The following is an 18,688-nucleotide window of genomic DNA, read 5'->3' as shown; positions in this document are numbered from 1 at the left end:
TCTGACTGATTGCTTTAGACCCAAATGTCTGCAGTTAAGTGGTAAGTGTCCCACAGCAGTTCCTCTTTCCTTCTTGTTTCCCTCTTGGTAGAATACCATGTGCATTTTCTAGAAATGCTGTCCGTGGTGGACAACTGAGGACATGCTTTTGTTATCATGGGTGAACTTGAACAACAATTTCTACAAAAATAGCCATATTCAGGGCATTCTTTCAAACCTGAAGGACCACAACAAAAGAGTTATTGACCGCAAGGTGGTTTTGCTTCGGACAACATAGGAGAGAGAGGGCAGTAGTAAAGGATGATATTCATAAAGATTAGAAAGAAATGAAGATGTTACTCCTATGAAAACAGCAGTGCAAGGAAAATTGGTCAATTCAAAGAGTCCACGAAATCTGTTTGTTGAGCTAACATGACTTTAAAACATCGTTCTGTGAAAGCATTCAGTAAAGGCTGGCATCTTCAGGAGAATTACAGGAAGGGTTAGTGAGTTTGCTTTGGAGCATGTGATACTGATGTCACTGTTACCCCCAGGCTGGGGATAACTCCAGCGGATGTGTGTGCTTCCCTAAGGGCACAGCAAATTATTATTTCCAGATGGAAAGACACGCTTCAGAAAATAGTTTCTGGACATAACTGTTGATGAGCCAGGTAGGCAATAAATGCTGAAATGAGGTAACTGCCTGAGTCTTGGGTAGAAAGGAGCTGCCTGCAGTCTGGATGACAAAACACAGCACAGAGGCAGATGGAAGCAATCCAGTGTAAATAATTCATTTACTGAGTGCAATGATCAGTCTTCTGCTGAGAAATTTTTGATAATTTTAGGAAGTAATCCTTTTGCATCGTTGTTGCTTTTGGCACTTTCCTTCTCATCTCTGTCTGCCCTTTTGCATCGGATCACATGGTGCAGCATCTGCTGTTTGTGCTAGGGAAGGTGTTTGAGGAGGAAAAGCAGTCCAGGCAACTGCAAGAGAACAGTCAGGGAGAGCTATAACCCTGGAAAATGTCAGGGCCATGGACAATCTGTGGTGAGGCTTGCGTATAGGGCAGCTGGATGGCAATAAAGAATAGCAAAGCAACTGGATTATTCTACCTTTGCATGGAAAACTACAAGTCCTTTACAAGTACCTGGGGATCAGGACTTAACAGAATAAGATCCTCCAATACATTTTACAAGAAGAAACTACATATATGCTGTTTGTGACCTTGTTGCCTGTTTCTCTTCTTTACTGTGATGATGATCTTAGAAACACTTTAATGTCTCAGACATGGAGAAGATGTGTTTTACTGAAGTTTAGTTTGTCCTACATACAGCAGCATGCATACACAGAAAGAGGTCAAGTACTGACTTTCATCCATTGTCTTGTCCAGTTCATTTACAGTTTGGATACAGTTGTAGTGACTGCCAAGCCACATTTCTCCGGTATTATACAAGTCCATTTTCAAACAGAAGAGCCTGGAAATACCTTGGAAAAGCTGCCACTATGTTTCCTGGTTCAGAAAGGCACAACTACATCTCCAGGTAAACTGTATGAACTCTTCTACTCTTCATGAAATCACAGAATAGTTATGGTTGGAAGGGACCTGAAAGATCACCTAGTCTCAATCTCCCTACCATGGGCAGAGACACCTACAGACCAGGTTGCTCAAAGGCCATCCAACCTGGCCTTGAACACTTCAAGGGATGGGGCATTCACAACTTCGCTGGGAAACCCATGCCAGTGCCTCACCACCCTCACAGTAATTTTCTTCCTAGTATCTAGTCTGAGTCTATTCTCTTTTCAGTTTGAAGTAATCAACCTTTGTCCTATCACTGCATGTCCTTGTAAAAAGTCCCTCTCTGCTTTCTTGTAGGTCCCCTTTAGGTAGGCTGTTTGTTTCTCCTTAGAAAAGACAAGTTCCCTGGGCAGAGTGCCTGTGGTAGAAGGTAGCAGGCAGAGCTGGAACATTGCCATGACAAAATTCTTCTTCATGGAAGGGGGGACATTAGTCTCATCCAGAGAATATATTTAACCCTTGAAATCCAAACTCCACTGGCACCGATTATCATCTGTCCTACACGTATTCATATGGTAGGATCTAGCAGAACAGGATCTGGCTAGATTTTCTAATTGGTGTTACAGTGCAGCCATTTTCCTAGAACAGCCACAGTCCAGCAGAACAGTTTCACTTCCAAGCCTCCAGCAATGTCAGGTGAGCAGACCTGAACAATCCCACATATTTTCTTAACATTTCCCTTACAAATTAGGTGGAATCACCGACCATTAAAACTGCCGCTTGCAAACTTGTAAGTGAAAATTCAGCAGTACAATGTGCACTGATGGTATTCAAAAGAGGACTGGGTAGGTATTGTCTGCCACAGATTGTCTAGTGGAATTTTGCAAACTCTTCAAATTTTAATGAAACTCATAAATCTAATCCAGGTACACACTGATGTACCGGCATTTCAGCTGACCTAAAAAACTCCAGTTGTTCTTTTCCCCTCTTTTCAAAAAAAGAAGATAGTTACTAAAAGTACAAGGATTGTGAATTGCAATTTTAATGAAAGTTTTCCTACTTGCCATACAGACAGCATTATTAAATACCCTCTTTATGAGGAGGCATACTTTACAGGTTTTAGATTAACATAAATTGAAATTTTATAGATTGCAGAGCTAAGTAGATATTTGGAAGGGGAAAAAACTGGATGATAAGCATTACATTAATTTACTGTTTTGCAAACAGCATTATTCATTAATTGCTGACAGGTATTTCGAACTGAAACAGCAGATCCAGGAGTGGGAAACATTGACACCCATGGGGGGACTTCATTGTTCATACAAACAGACAATTAATTCTTTGAGGCCATAAAGACAATCAGGTCCTCTGCACTCCAGTTCAACTACTTATCTCTGGGGCTTCAGTCTGTATTCATAATTAACATTGTAACTAGTGTAACAATTGCAAAGTTTTAGGCAAATTAAACAGCTATGTTCCAGCTACAATGGAGTCAAATGATTAATTTCAGTGGTTAAGAAACTGAAGTGGTTAAGACTCTGAAGGAGAGCAACTATTTACTTTGGCAAATTTAAATTTCTTGTCTAGGCATGAACAAGGCCTTTGGTGTTCCTTGACAAGCATGGGCTGATGTGTTCCCTTCACAATAATAAATGCGCATAAGGTAGCATTCTGCTGTTGGGAGAGGTTAGATTTGGTCAGCAATAAAGTCTGATACTTTCTTAATCCAGAAGACTTCTTTTTTCATCAAAGATTTTTAAATGTTTTGTTATTAATACTACACAAATTCAAATTAAAACTAAACAGCCCTTCTCTAGTTTAAAATGCTTACTGGCAAATTAGGAATAATGCTGTTTGGAAAACAGAAACTGATGAAATGTTTTGTCATGATTTAGGAATGGTACTTTCCAATTTAGTGCTCCCACTGAGACTGTCCAAACCACACTGATGCTCGCTTGCTCTCCCTCTCCTTTCCCCTCCCCCTGTGGCCAGCGGGAGGGAAGAACTGGAGGCATAAAAGGTAAAGATCGCAGATTGAGGTAAGAACAATTTACTGGAAACAGTAGTGAGATAAGAAAACAAACAGCAACAGCAGCAAGATTAATAACAAAGGTGTACAAAAGAGAGAGTGATTCACATGCAAAATGCTCAACCAAGAACCTGGCCTGATGCGACTGCAGTGACGCCACCATGACCGCTCCCTCTGGTTCTGAACTGGTGCCACCCAACTGGTCCCTTTGGCTCAGAACCGGGGTGTGGTGGTGCATCCTCCCCTTAAGCTTTACTTGACTGGAAGGAACTCCTCTTCAGAAGGGACTCCCCTCCTCCACCCCCACCACTGACACAAGGTGTTATAGAAAAACCTCTGGATCCTGGCCATGCCACTCTGAGGATCCTACCGGGCCTCAACCTCCATGAGTAACATCCAGCATGATCCTTCGGGATCCTAGGACAATCCACAAATCCTCAAGGTGCCTAAGAGCTGTGAACTGGTTTGACAGTTCTCTTATTCTGCCTCGAGGTCACCATGAGCAGGGAGCAATTTTGCTACCATGAAAGGGAACTCTCTCCCTGGTGCAGGACCACTGCAGACACCTGTCCACTTAGCACTGCTGCAGCAGGTGGCCTAAGAAAGGGAATTGGGCAACAATCACCCACTGCTAAAGAAAGGATACAGCTCACACTCAAGTTACTTCTCTTTTTTATTTTCAAAACCGAGAATCAAAATCTAGTGCTTGTGGTTTCAACTCCAGTACAGAAACAAAACAGGGAAAAGGGATGTAATAGGAGCCCACCTTACATAATCGAGAATGCTTTAAGGGCAGCAGTTCTGTAGTATCTGCCTATCACAAGAAAGTGATCACATGAGAGGGATGTCTCAATGAATGAAAACTCCTCTTGAAACAGTCCCCGAGATAAACTATGAGGGAGAACAACTGTATTTATTATGGCAAACCTGAGATCAGAATTTGTTTTTCTTTTTGGTGTTTTATTTCCCTCATGGATCCTGATGCCGGAAAATAATAGAAATGAAGAAACGAGATAGCAATTACTTTAAGATTTGTCTGCTGCAATCTGGAAATTATAAAGTACTGCAGGTTGCTCCAGGCCATAAATCCTAACCCAAACCCACGTGCAAAGCCTTGGAAAATTAAAATGCTGCAATTGGGTTTTAACTAGCCAAAAAACCCAGCTGCTGAGTCACTCTGACTACACAGTACATATTCTTCAACTGTTAAGGGATGTATTGCAACACCCTGTGGATTAACCAATTATTAAAGCACATGGGTAAACAGGTTTTGCCAACAACTCAAACAATCTTTAACATTATTCATAGAATCATTTCAATTGTCAGAGACCCTTGAAATTGTCAAGTCTAACTCTTAACCTGACACTATCAAGTCCACCACTAAACTGTGTCTGAACAGTACCCTGTCTATTCAAAATAAAGGATCTCAGAATGAAAATCACCTTTTTCTTTTTTTTAAAGAGAAGTTATTTGTATGGCTGACATGAAGAAGCTATCTTAAATCTCCCACAAGACTTCTGAAATTATCCTAATGGATGCAAAGAACAGTTAAACTTTGTTAGGCCAGCATGGGAAAAATACTAAGCAAAACAATGGTATCTTCTGTATTAGTTTATCTTGATATGGAAAGCTTGTAACTATTACAATTATTTTCTGAAATACAATATTGAATCTCCAAGAAATGTGTGAAGTACAGTATATTAGCTTGCTGTTTATTCATGACGCTTAATCACTATCATACTCTGATATTGCCTTGGTCCATGGCAGCTGGTATGGGCCAGGGTTTGGGGAGGAAAGCAAGAGCAGGGTGCCCATCTAAGCTGTGGTGTGGGTGAGACTAATTCAGGTCTGGCTCCCTCCAAATCTCATGACACCCCGAGCTGCTCAGCACATTCAGCCCCTAGGACTGCCCTGTGCACCTTCTATGAGCATGCACTGCTCACCCCCCTGGGTGCGTTGGTCAAGGGCTACACTGGATGAAACAACCAGGCTGCAACACACAGTCCCTGCACCATCAGCAAAGGCACAGCCAATGTTAATCCTCTGCAGAACTTTTCATGTGTTCCCATTAAAAAAACCAAACCAAAACAAAACAAAACTCTGCAAATAGTACTAATTAGAGACTTGTGCGTTTACAAGGGCATAATAGTGTCCTTCCTTTGCTAGTAACTGGCTGTGGGTGCCCTGCTCAACCACCCTGCCATTCTGGATGACCACAATGATGTCTGCTGTCTGCACAGTTGACAGGCGATGAGCAATGACGATGCAGGTTCGACCTTGCCGGGCGTTATCCAGAGCTTTCTGGACAATCTGCATACAGATATCATGAAAATGCTGTTAGCATCTGGAAAGTCTTCACCTGTCACAGGAACTACATTTGATTCTCACTCTGTGTTATCACTTGAATACATCTGCCACAGATATACAATCAGCACATACAGGAAACCCTAACTAACAGGATTTCTCACTGGGGTCAGTGAGCCTGATCAAAAAATCATGAGACACAGAGAAGTGGGTTCTCCAGTTATCAAGCCTTGCTTAGAACACAAATTCGATATTCACCATCAAATAGAGCTAATCGGAGGACAACTGAGGAGAATCAGCTCCACATGATGTTTTATGCTTAAAGTTCTGGGTTTTTTTCTACTTTATTTAGCAGATGTGTACAGCTTCCTAGTGTAGTTCACAACTTTCAGGTGGAAAAGCTACCATGGCACACCTGCCTTGTTGTTTCACAGTTGAGCATTTGTAACATGTCTGCATTAATTTTATTCTACAGAAATCAGCTAGCCATGTCCATAGACAAATATTTTACATAATAACCATTACTCACCTTTTCACTTTCTGTGTCAAGAGCAGAGGTAGCTTCATCCAGAAGCAGAACGGCAGGATTACGAACCAGAGCACGAGCAATTGCTATTCTTTGTTTTTGACCTCCAGAAAGCTGTGTTCCTTTATCACCCACCCGGGTATTATATTTCTGGATGTTTTAAAATAAAGAAGATCACCTGTGAATACTCTCACAAAAGGAAGATTCGAAAAGTGAAATTTTATGCTTGGCTATAAGTTATTAGTTATTTCCATCTTGAAAGAAAAGATTAGTACAAGTGGTTTTAATAAAGCTAGGGCTTTATAATAAACATCTTTAGTATAGGCAATTTTATGTACAAACACACACATTTATACCCAGTCTGAAAATGTACTCATCTAAAAACTGGTATATATCTTGAATGGTACTAGCAGTGATACAGCACTGAGGTGCCCACAGAGCATGTGATCATAAGAGTAACTGGAGATGTAATGCTTACTGACATACACATGAAGAAATTGTTCTTGCATTGCTTGTAAGTAAAGAATCCTAAACATCATTAGTAGTAATGAAGATGAAATATTTTTCAGCATCATTACATCATTTTCAGATACACAGAACCGCAGTGAAAACAAACTATCAAAGCATTTTTTCCTTGTTAGAGCCAAATTCTTGGCAGGCATGAAGTGAATGTCATGTCATTCACTTCTGATTTATTGCCCCTTTGAATTTATCAAGAACTGCTCCTTGTGCATGTCCCTTCACTTATTAATAGACCACTTCATTTTACTAAATTATTTTAGAAAAATAAGATTTCCTTCTCAGAGTAACTTGAAAAGTTTCAGCTGCCAAAGGAAAAATATATTAAAAAAATTATGGTCCCCTCACCCAAATATTCTGTTTTGTCTACCACTATTTTCTGGAAACATAGGTTTTTGGGTCTTTTTGTATTTGAACAAACCAAAGAGGGGTTTAAACCATAAATTCTATACTTTTTCTTATTAAGGGACACAAGAGTGTGTATTGTTAATTTATCTATGTAAGTGAGCAATACCTGTATTTCTACATATCATGACAAAAATCTGGTGATCACATTGTGAAGAGAAAATTACTGTCTCTTACCTCTGGCAGTTTTTCAATGAAGGCATGAATATTTGCTGCCTTAGCTGCTTCTTCAATTTCCTCCTGACTAACCACCCTACCGTTGTCTCCATAACTAATGTTTTCGGCAATGCTGCAGTCAAACAAAATGGGCTCCTGTGATACCAGGCCCAGTCTGGACCTCAGCCATTGTATATGCAGAGATCTGGTATCAAATCCATCTGCTAGCTAGAAAAAGCAACAGAAACGTGATGCCAAGCTGGCTACAGAGTTCATTCACAAATACACACTGTAAACAAGAAGTATGAATTGTAAGAGGAAGCCTATTACGTGTTAGATTCCCAGATGAAATCAAATCAATTTTTTGCATGCAAAGTGGAAAAGAACCAGCAGAATAGATGGATTATTTCCTTTATTTTTAATTTTGTGTGGTTTTGCTTCCATTTCCCAGCAGATGGAAACAACGTGCAGATCACAGGCTGTTCTTGCAGTCTTTCCAGCCCTACTGACCACAAGAATCACCAGGAAGCTCACCGGAAAGCCTGTCCCTTAAGAAGCTGAACACAATAATAATATTCTCAGCTGAAGGCCTTTAACTTAATCTTACAACCTCCAAGGAGGTTTCTTTGGACTTTCTATGCCCATTAACAGGAATTGCATCAAAATGCCCATTGTCACTTTCTGAAAGTGGCACAGTAACATCTGTATGAAATTACATTTGTGTTATCTGAAGCATGTATCTATGCCCCTAATTAGTGAGTTCATATCAGCAGGAAAATTTACACACTGACAACTAAGAGACATAAATGTTATGCCCCTGTGCGACCAAGGTGTGAGCAGCTTTGGGGAGGTAATGCAATTTCACATGGTCATTCCTTTCCCTGAGGAGATCTGTGCCCTGAGCCTGCACACCATGCCAACATGGGTGCTGGAGCTGCTACATGTGAGCACATGCACCAGGCAGGCAATGACAGGGGGGTTGGGTTTGTCTATGGTGGCACTGGAGCCACAGACTCAGTAACTGACACTTCTAAAATAGGCATCCTAACAGAGATACTGCCAGGATTGTCGAATGCCTATGAAACCTTGGAAGATAAAAAGAGCCCCGTAGATTTAATTTGTATTAATAGCCACACAAGTCTATTTTTACCACTTGTCCTTCCACAGGGTCATAAAATCTCTCCAAGAGCTGAATGGATGTGCTTTTGCCACAGCCGCTGCTTCCTACTAACGCCAGAGTCTGTCCTTTGTTAACTTTCACACTGAGTCCTTGCAAAACTGGAACTTCTGGCCTTGTTGGATATACAAAATGGATGTTTCTGAATTCAATGTTGCCTTCAAAATGGCTCTGAAAAGCAGCAGAGAGTTCACATGCTCATATTAATGTTTACTAGCTTTAACTATAACAACACTTTTTAAGACTTGGTTATTAAAGTGAGACAACTGAGAAAGTTTGGGAGGGTGTTTTCAAAAGTGCTTTTCAAGTTCTTTTAAAATTGCATGTTGAACTGAATGTAGTATCACCAGTTACACAATGATCCACAGATGTAAGTCACTAGATCCTTATGGAGAAGAAAAAAAGATCCTTATTTAGAGAAAAACTACCTTAAAGGCTACACATTCTTTTACTGAAACTCAGAAATAATATGGCCCCTAAGTGAGTGAGTACCACTATCTTATGCAACATTTGTCTTTTCATAGAATCACAGAACAGATTGGGTTGGAAGGGACCTTAAAACTCAGCTACTTCCAATCCCCCCACCATGGACACTGACACCTTTCACTAGACTAGGTTGCTCAGAGGTGCATCCGGCCTGGCCTTGAACACCTCCAGGGATGGGGAGGCTACAACTTCTCTGGGCAACCTGTTCCAGTGTCTCACCACCCTCACAGTAAGAATTTTTTCCTAGTATGTAATTTAAACCTCCTCTTTAAACAGTTTGAAGCCATTATCCCTCATCCTGTCACTCTTGTAAGAAATATCTTCCCCTCTTTCTTGTAGGCTCCTTTCAGGTACTAGAAGGCTACTATTAGGTCACCCTAACTTTGTCACCCTTTGTGACACCTTAAAAACTATGAAGCTATGAATACAGTTGCAGACAATAAAACATTATTAGTTTTTTACAATATCTTTTCTGAAAAAAGATTCCTTCAAACCACGTCCCCTGCCACATCCAAAAAAATCCCCAAATCCCCCCAAATCCCAAGCCAAAATACCCCCAATGCTTACCAATTTTTCACCTTCTTCACTGTAACTGTCAATTAGAGGTTTTCTGTCCAAAAGTTGAAAGATTTTGTTGGCTGACATTTTAGCTTTGCCATAGTCTGGTGCCATAGAAGCAGACTGACCAACATTCATAGCTGCAAATATGACAGCAGAAAAGACTCTAAAAGGCAAAAGACAAAGCACAATTAATTTCAGGGAGAACAATGTATTCATTTCCTCATGTGTAAAACAAACCTTCAGGATAAAGTTTTTAGCATCTTTAGGTTATGACATTTCTGGAGCTCCTCACCCCCCAAAATGTCATCCAGTATTAGGTAGTTCTATTCCCACAGCTATTTTTAGATGAACAGGGATATCATGTCACTTCTCTATGTAATGCCCTCTGCCTCAAAAGAACATCGAAGGCTAAAGGCTTCTCCAGAGTAGGTGTACTGAGCTTGCTGCTCAGTCTTGCTGTTTCACTGCCCAAATATTCACCTCTCCCCAAACAGCCTTTATGCACAAAGAATGTTTCCCATCAGACTGAATTTCTGAATCTCTATGCCCCGTTACATCTGTAATTTGATAAAATAATTTGCATGCATTGAAATCACTATCCCATGCACTGATTTTGGGTTTTCTACATTTTATAAAGTATACTCACATAAATACATTTTCAAAGTTGGTCAGACAATTAGCAATGAGCCATGCCCCAAATCTGAAGACTGCAGCATTGATGAAGTACTCTGCGCTTTGAGCTACTCCATAGTTAAATCCATAGAAAGGGGCTTTTTTCAGAGAATCTCTGATAAAGACAGACACTTTCCATAAATAACTCATAAAAGAGAAACAGCAGACACTGGGGGATACCCAGACTTTATAAATTAAAGTTTTCAAGCAATACAGCTCACAACACATTCACAACAATCTCTGCCACACCCAAAGTCTCCTCCCCTTCATGACACAGAACTGCCCTTAGGACAGAAAGCAACGAGATCCCTGATCCTCAGTTATGTTAATTTGAATCCCCTTCCTTTGTTTTTTAGCAGGGCAGGTCACTAGAACAGTTAAAATAAAATAAATTAATAACTACCCCATATGACCCATTTTATTAGAAAACAAGCAGGCTCCAGCTCGGCCAAAGAGCCACCTGCAGACTTCTGCCAGGTCATCGCATCTGCAGAGACACCTCTCATCCTGATTCAGAGAGGGCCATAATGTTTGGTATCCCCACAGGAATTCAGACTAAGTCACCATTTTTCAATACATCCCTCTGGAGAAGATTCATTTTGTGTAACTAATTGAACAGGCATTGAATCAGTCTGGAGTGCTCTCTGTTCTCATTGTTTTGGATGCTGTCTGAGGAAATCTTTCTAGTCTGAGCTGTAAATCAGAGACCCGTGACAGTTCAGACTAGCACCCTGGCCAAATCTAGGCTATTACTAGTTCACCAGATATTGAATTTTAACACCATTTTGGCCAAGGACAGATTGCAATACATTATTTTCAGTATCTTTTTTTACATTAGTTATTTGGAGGAGTAAAGAAACAAATTGGATTTTGGGCTATTTTGTTTAAATAAAATGGAGCTAGAAAAATCTTACATCCCTGGTGATTCAAATGCATTTCAGTGAAGACAAGTCAGTGCGATGTAGCAGGCCAAATGAGGGAAACATAGGAAGTTAATTTCAAGGTTTCAAAGTCATATGAGGGGAATAAAACTGATTTATATTATAAACGGTGTGGTGGAACTGTCAGTTCCTGAGTTAAGTAGTATCAATGCAATAGACTGAAATGGAGTGACCATATGTCCGATATTGCAGGCATACACATGCAAACACAATAATCTGTAACGTACATGAAGTGTAAAGTGTACTAAGAAAGAATCATTAAAGAAAAAAAAGTCCCACCTATATGGACCATTCAAACTAGCAATATATTTTTCATAAAATGCTTCTTCCCTGGTCAGTGAAGCTATAGTTCTTATGTTTTCAACGGATTCTGTTGAAATCTAAATGGGAAGATAAAACAAATGTGATGTAATCCTTTACAACTATCTACAATCTACAACATGTCTCCTAAACACTTGATCTCTTCCCTAGCAGTTATTATTTTAGATCAGAAAGTGCTTGCTTAAGGGAGGAGGGTTGAAGTCTACTCCCAGATGAATGAAAGCCCCAAGCAATGAAATTATTCCCTCCATAGCTGTGAGACATGGTGGCGGCTGAAGCCAACAATACATTTGAGTTCAGAACCGTGGACTAGCAGGAAGCTGCATGCAGGAAGCATTCAGCAGCATCTGCTCTAACCCTGATGAATTAAACCCAATTTAATAAAATAAGAACCAATATCAGTCATCTGGAGACAGCTTGCTCTTTTGCATGGACTGCTTCTGTCTCCTGGAAAAGCTCTATCAGGTGAATGAAGGCAGTATTCTGAAACTCTTGAGTGCATTAATGGTTTGCCGCTATGATAGAATAAAAAGGTTGCAATGCTTCTGGCTGCAGCAGAGCAGTGCAGAGTTACATTTCTCACCCCAGAGACAGGGCACACCAGTGCTCAGGCTTCTACTGTTACAGCTGTCACTGCCAAGAAATCCACTGTGAAGTTTTCAAATGCATTTCTATTGCCTAATTTACAGATGGTTAGTGTTATCTATGTTTTGCTTTTCTTGAGGATGTATAAACATTCCCCTCAACCCCCACCCTGCCTTGTCCCCTCTTTCCCCTTCATTTATCTTGGACAATTGAGTCAGCTTAATGTAACTACACCGTTGTCCTTAAAAGTGATCTCACATCATAACCCTGCAGTTAAAATTGAAGAACTTACTCTTCCAGCCTCTTCCAAAGCTTTTTGATCTTTTGCAGCATGACCAGACATGGACTTAGAAGTCACAGCATTTGTAACAACAATGTAAGGAATGCAGGCCAGGATAAGCAAAGTTAACTGCCAGCCATAAACAAATGCAATAATGACAGCAGTCGCAAGGGTAAAGACAGTCATAGTCATCAGTGCAAGTCGGCTTCCAGTTGCCTAAGAAAACCCCAAAAACCCCCCAAATATTTGTCATTAGATTCTTCATTTTGTTACTTATATCACCACTTCAAATTGCTTTATATCAAGGCCAAGGGTTCCAGTGGAAACTGTGTTTGGTAGTGTGCATGGACATTATGCACCTACTTACGTAACCATTCCTAGATATTCCTCATACCTGCCAGCATTCAGGCCTTCAAGAGATGTTAAAGTAGTCTAAAGAGTTGGTCATGACAGTTGTCTAATGAATTATGTGCCTGGGACTTCATGTACAACCCAAGGCACAGGACACTGTGACCACTGTCACAGTAAGGCAAGTTGGTGGTTGGGTATCCAGCATTAGGCAACAGGATCTTCATTCTAACAACAGCCATCCACTGACCCACCACACTAATGGTGGTGGAAAATACTCATCCTCAAGTTCTCAACTGCTGCACTTTAGGTTGGGTTCTCAGAGAAAAAAACCAACCAAACAAAAAAAAAATCTGAATTTAGCCACTCTGGAGAAATGCCTTATCTCTGTGGAGGAAAGATTAACTACTACTGAACTCCCACCTCCTCCCAGCCCATGTAACCTTTTCATTAAAAACTTTTAAAGATGAGAGATGATTAGCATACAGCATCTGGGTGGGCTCTGATCTGCAGAAAAAAGTTCTCCAAACAACCCTGTGGAAATAGTTCATCTTCCAAAATTTGGCATGATGGAAAAAAACAAAAATCCTTGGGCGGGAAGCAAATAATCTTCTTTCTTTTGCCAAAGACTTTCCTGCCCTGAAAAGGCTTTTCTTGTTCAATAAAATTTAAAATAGTAATAACTAAACTAATGCCAAGGTGAATTGTTGCCATATGTTCTAGGAGTTGCACATAAAGATGGATTTGGAAACTTCAGCCAGTGCAGCATGAGGCATGGTACTGACTTACTGACACTCTGCAGCACTCCAGAAAAAACAATAGCTGGACATGCCCTTAGGTGTTTTCTGTAGTCAGGGGACCATGTGCACCCCTCCTTTCTATTGCCCTGATAGGGTGATATAGTTCAGTGACACTGAAACAAACTTTTAAAAGATGAAAATGACTAAATTTTGTCAAAGACACTTTTCTCACTGCAAGCCCATAATGAAGGATGACAAAACAAAAGTCCCTGGAGACTGAAAAATGTAGGGATTAAAGGATTTTTTCATGCACAAATTTCAAGGGAAAAAATAAAAAAAGACATCTTAAAACAAACTAGTAAACGTTACCCCTCAAGTCCTGCATCCTGCAGTTATTTCCACTACCCTGTCCCCACCCCCAAAAGAGAAGGGAATACACAGATGTTTGGCAGATTATCAAGTTCTGCTGATGGGGTGAGCAGTTGGAGGAATTGTACAGAATTTGCTATATTCTCCTACCAGTGTCCAATGGCCAGCTCTCCCATACCAGCATCTTTAGTAATTCCCTTCCTTGGCCATCACCCTTCCCTGGTGCTCTTTATTAATGCCAGGATATTTCTGTTTGGTGTTTTGTGAAGCACATTTTGTGGGGATGGGAAGAAGAAGTCTCTTCACTGGGTCAGTAAGGGTTTGCATCACCTGCAGATGCAAACCTCCTTACGGCACTCAGGTGCCATAAAGAGGTAACCATCATAAGGTAACCCCTTACCCATCATAGGGTGTAAAAACCTGGAGTCCAGTGACTGTGGCCCAAGCACATATGCAGATTTCACTCTGCCTGGTGAAATGGTCTACAGTTCTTACATACTTAGCTTAAAGACTTGCAGGGGGAGACATGAAAGGCATATGAACATCTACTTGATTTTTGATAGCTCTCAAATTATCAGCTGGGAAATCCCTTCCAATATTTCTGCAGCATGCAATGTAAACGCATCTGCCAGTCTGTAGGGTAGATTTACTACCTTGTGTTCTGAAATAATCTTGGTGTCCCCTGCCAATCACAATTAACATTTGTAAGGAAAAAAATACTTTAAAAAAAGAATCAAAATACCCCTTTGACTTGGGAAGCATCTGTAGCAAGACGAGTTAGCAGAATACCAACAGCATTTTTCTGATCATCATACCATCCAATCTCCTGTAAGAAAAGACAATTAGATTTGTTTCAAAAATTACATGAAAGTACAAGTCATGATGACTAACTGAATATTCTTTCTTTGTACTCAGCATTTCCAAGTGAACTAAAAGAAAAAGCTTAAAAAGTATTATTCTTTTGAGAACATTTAATTGCTCATAATCAAAGTGTTATTGGCTGTGATGTTTTTCTGAATGTACCTATTTAGAAACTTTTATTATTAATCCCTTTTACTCAGACATTCCTTGGGCCTGAAGAGGTTAACTATTCTCTTCTTATGAATTACCTATTCCATCAACTATAAGAATCATAGAATATCCTGAGTTGGAAGTGACCCACAAGGATTTGTACATAGTGAAAGAAAATCAGGCCCTCCTACCTCCCAAGGCTACTGAAGGTGGTTTTTTCATCACCAATTTATTGTCTTCTAGTCCCTTTCAGATTTTTCTACAAACACACAGGTTCTTGTCCGCAGTGTGTATGTGGAGTGCCAAGTTACATATTCACATGATTATTACAGAATGAGAATTCTGTGATTCTCAAAACTTCTATGCAAATAACAAAATTGCACAATGTGACAGGAAGTGTTTAACATAAATAACTTCATTCTTCTCATGGGTAACAGAGAAATATGATTTTTTTTCAGTAAAAATTAAGACATTTTTTATTTGCTACAGATTGCATTATGTAGATCTAAATACAAATAATTAAATGAATTAGACTTACATCTATATAATAGATATTTGGATCACGACCACCCAAGCAAAGGGAAATTAAATATTTTTGGTTGTCCTTGCACACACATATATCTGCATATTGTGTGCATACTAGCATGCCAGAAATATGCACGTTTGTAATGACACTCCTTCAAAATCAAACTAATTGCAGTAGCAGTATTCAGCCAAATTGTGCATGGATTATGAGACTTCCAAGAGAGCTGTACTTTTTTTCTAAGCTAGTGCTAGAAGAGGCATGTTTTTGTTTTCTTTTCTCCAGACCCCACATGGACCTTGTAACAGTCTGCAAAGACACCTGGTTTTCTTGATACCCTAGCTGCATAACTCGTACCTGCTGAAGTAATGCTTTGAAGGACAAAGAGCGCAGTCTCATTGTTAGCATTTCTCCAGACTTCCCAAACATGAATCCCTGGAGGAGGAAAAAGAGTCATATTTTCTCATCTGGTGCAGTAACTCTGTTAATAAATCTGCACAACAAAAGCAATTACACCAAAAGGCCTCCTACAACCCCCTGTGAATACATATTCACGCTGGGAAAAGCACTCTTCACATTCCTGCAACCTAAAACTCTGCTTTCCCACAGAAAGGGTGCAACATGTCAAGGCAGGCAGGAGCTTCATTGTAATACCTTATTCCTATGCCCCACCAGCATTACAAGATAAATCAACCTAATCCAGTCACTGGTCTCCCTACTCCGACTGCGGCCAGAGATATTCACTCACAGAAGTCATACCATGGATTTTATGATACGGACATCAATGGGCACAAAGTATTTCCTGAAATCTGTAAAGGAGTCATAAGAGGACAGCAAATAGAGTTTACTTGATGGTATGAAAAGCACTGCCTGCTATGGAAGGAGTCTATTTCATAATTACTTTGGCAAGAATCTATAGACTGTCAGTGAGAAATGTCAATATTAACTTTGACTTTTAAGGCCAGACCCTCAACTTTGATTTCAATCATGCTGAATTCACATTGCCTTCAGTGGCTTATTTAAACCAACAGCAAATACAGACATATGTCTTTAAGTAAACATAACCATAAACCCCACATATCTCAGAGAGAACCCTGGCACTTCCATATATTTTTTAATCTCTGGTTGGTTTTTTGCTTCTCAGACTTCATAGACACGAGTTATATCTGCAGCCTGATGGGGAATTAAGAACTTTTAACATTTCAGTGTAGTGACACTTACTTGGATTATGTATGCTGCTAAGATAATCACTCCAAGTAAAAGAAACATTAAAGAAAGCACCAAAGTATTTTTGCTCCTCTTTACTGGATCTGTTTCTTGAAAAGCCTATGCAAGGAAAATAAAAACAAACCACAAAAATGAGTACAAAGATGAGTGTCAGTTACATAAACCAGCCCCTATCTCAAGAAGCTTGTCTACTTTAATTTCTCTTAGCAAGTATCCTGGATCTTGAAATCAGTCTGCAGTCAACTTTCTGTTGAGGACCAGGCAACAGTCCAGACTTCCATTTAACCTACATCACACTAATTTGTTACCCCAGCTCCATCAATGTTCCTCCTCTCCTCTGCTAGTCAGATGCAGTTCCACCACACTGTGCCTCTAGAGGAACTCTTTTAACATTTTTCAGTGGATCATTCATACAAGTTAAGCCTGTCCAGAGACTAACATAGGAAGAAATGGCTGCGTAGTTGAGCATGAGGGAAGCTCAGGATTGCAACATCCATTTACCAGAAAACTCCAAAAAACCCTAAAGAAAAAGCAAACAAACCCAAAATCTGAACACGCTAAAAATGCCAAACAAAACAAAAAAAACAACAGCCAAAAAACTTACCCCGATGACTTTTCCAAATATAACAGCAAATGCAGGATGGACCGCACCTATGACAGCAGCAGCAATCACTCCCAGCAGTAGATAGAGCCACTCAGGTTTGTTCAGAGCCAGGATTCTTGAGTAAGGCACATCAGGGAGGTTTTCTTCCTAAAAGAAGAAAATAATCAGTAAAAAACTTCTAATTTTTCCTTAGAAAGTTGCAGAACATAAAATTCCCCAGAGAGCAGATGCTCATTAGGCTTTGAGCAGTGAATTGCCTTGGGAAGCAGCTGAAAGCCCTCTTTGTGCACTCAGACCAAGCAAACATGCTGGAGTGGAGATCTGCTGCTTTGCTGTTTCATATCCTAGAATGTCAACTGCACTGTAAAAATTTGGAGGCAAAAAACTTAACAGGAGGCTAAGTCGTGAGAGGAGAAGGGCCAGGACAGTTAATTGAAAGTCAAATAGGACTGGTCACATCATGAATGGCAACTAGCATTGCAATCATCATAAAGAACTAAAAGTCTCACTGTTCAGAGCACAGAAGAGATCCCTCCAGTTCAGCTAAATGTTAGAGGGCTGGCAGTAGTACAATGGGTAGAGGGGTAATTTTTCTTTTTTGCAAACTATAGCCTATGCATCATTGCCAAAAGCATGAAAGAGGCATATGTAAGAGTCATCCTGTAAGTACAGCTTTGAAAGTACAAAAAATGTCCTGTCCTGCTTTACAAATTGATTCAAGTGCCTATGCCTCCACAGGGGGAATTCTGGAAGAGCAAAAAATGAAAACATTGCAAGTGAGACAAAATATTAGTCAGGATTACAAGCAAGTTGCTCTTGCTTCCTGGTTATTTTATCCCATGTTTCAGATCCTGAATGAGGGTGGCTAATCCTCAAATATAAAAAAGTGGGCTGATCTTTCTGAAATAATTACAACTGCTGGATGCTTGACTTCTTAATTTTTTCTGAATGTGATAAATATTGAAGTCTTGAGCATAGACACCCACTACTTCCTCTGAGGACTTAAGTACTATTAATATAGAGCCAAAAAGTATCTTTTGAGGTTGCATAACTTTTTATGTGATAATAGGAATGGATCCAGCTCCTTCATTCTACTTGAAATATGTATTAGCTGGAAGCTATATTTTAGTGAGAAGGAATATCTATAGATAAAAATCATACTAAAGCTTCCATAAATATTTTAAATAATCAGATGATGTTATTACAGATGAGGTCCTAACTTCCATAGATTTAAAAGGATTCATGGTTTTACTTTGGAATTTAGATTACAGCACACAACTCTTCCAATGCATTTCTTAAGGGGAAAAAAAAAAAAAAAGCTGTAGTTCAAGTAGTACAAAATGGAAAAAAAACAAAATGAAGTTTATTGAGCTGCTTACCGTAAGTCTGATCCAGAATCTATTAGAAA

General features: G+C 39.8%; 1 protein-coding gene across 1 annotated transcript in view; it reads right to left on the bottom strand.

Moving 5' to 3' along the window:
* Positions 1 to 5,254: 5,254 nt before the first annotated feature.
* ABCB5 (ATP binding cassette subfamily B member 5) overlaps positions 5,255 to 18,688 on the bottom strand; it is a 32,937-nt gene continuing 19,503 nt past the window's right edge. Inside the window, exons 18-29 of the mRNA XM_027877948.1 lie at positions 17,281 to 17,427; positions 16,671 to 16,775; positions 15,807 to 15,884; positions 14,658 to 14,741; positions 12,471 to 12,674; positions 11,552 to 11,652; positions 10,306 to 10,446; positions 9,666 to 9,822; positions 8,586 to 8,783; positions 7,457 to 7,663; positions 6,359 to 6,505; positions 5,255 to 5,835 (exon numbers count right to left, since the gene is read on the bottom strand). Coding sequence (XP_027733749.1) covers positions 5,638 to 5,835; positions 6,359 to 6,505; positions 7,457 to 7,663; positions 8,586 to 8,783; positions 9,666 to 9,822; positions 10,306 to 10,446; positions 11,552 to 11,652; positions 12,471 to 12,674; positions 14,658 to 14,741; positions 15,807 to 15,884; positions 16,671 to 16,775; positions 17,281 to 17,427 — 1,767 coding nt within the window. The 3' untranslated portion in view covers positions 5,255 to 5,637. The remainder of the gene's footprint in view (positions 5,836 to 6,358; positions 6,506 to 7,456; positions 7,664 to 8,585; positions 8,784 to 9,665; positions 9,823 to 10,305; positions 10,447 to 11,551; positions 11,653 to 12,470; positions 12,675 to 14,657; positions 14,742 to 15,806; positions 15,885 to 16,670; positions 16,776 to 17,280; positions 17,428 to 18,688) is intronic.

This window comes from Empidonax traillii, unplaced genomic scaffold (genome assembly GCF_003031625.1).
Source record: "Empidonax traillii isolate 1590-97213 ecotype Southwest subspecies unplaced genomic scaffold, ASM303162v1 scaffold35:size4298261, whole genome shotgun sequence".
NCBI classification, from domain to species: Eukaryota; Metazoa; Chordata; class Aves; order Passeriformes; family Tyrannidae; genus Empidonax; species Empidonax traillii.
The sequence above is the reverse complement of the archived record's forward strand: the minus strand, read 5'-3'. Positions and strand labels throughout refer to the sequence as shown.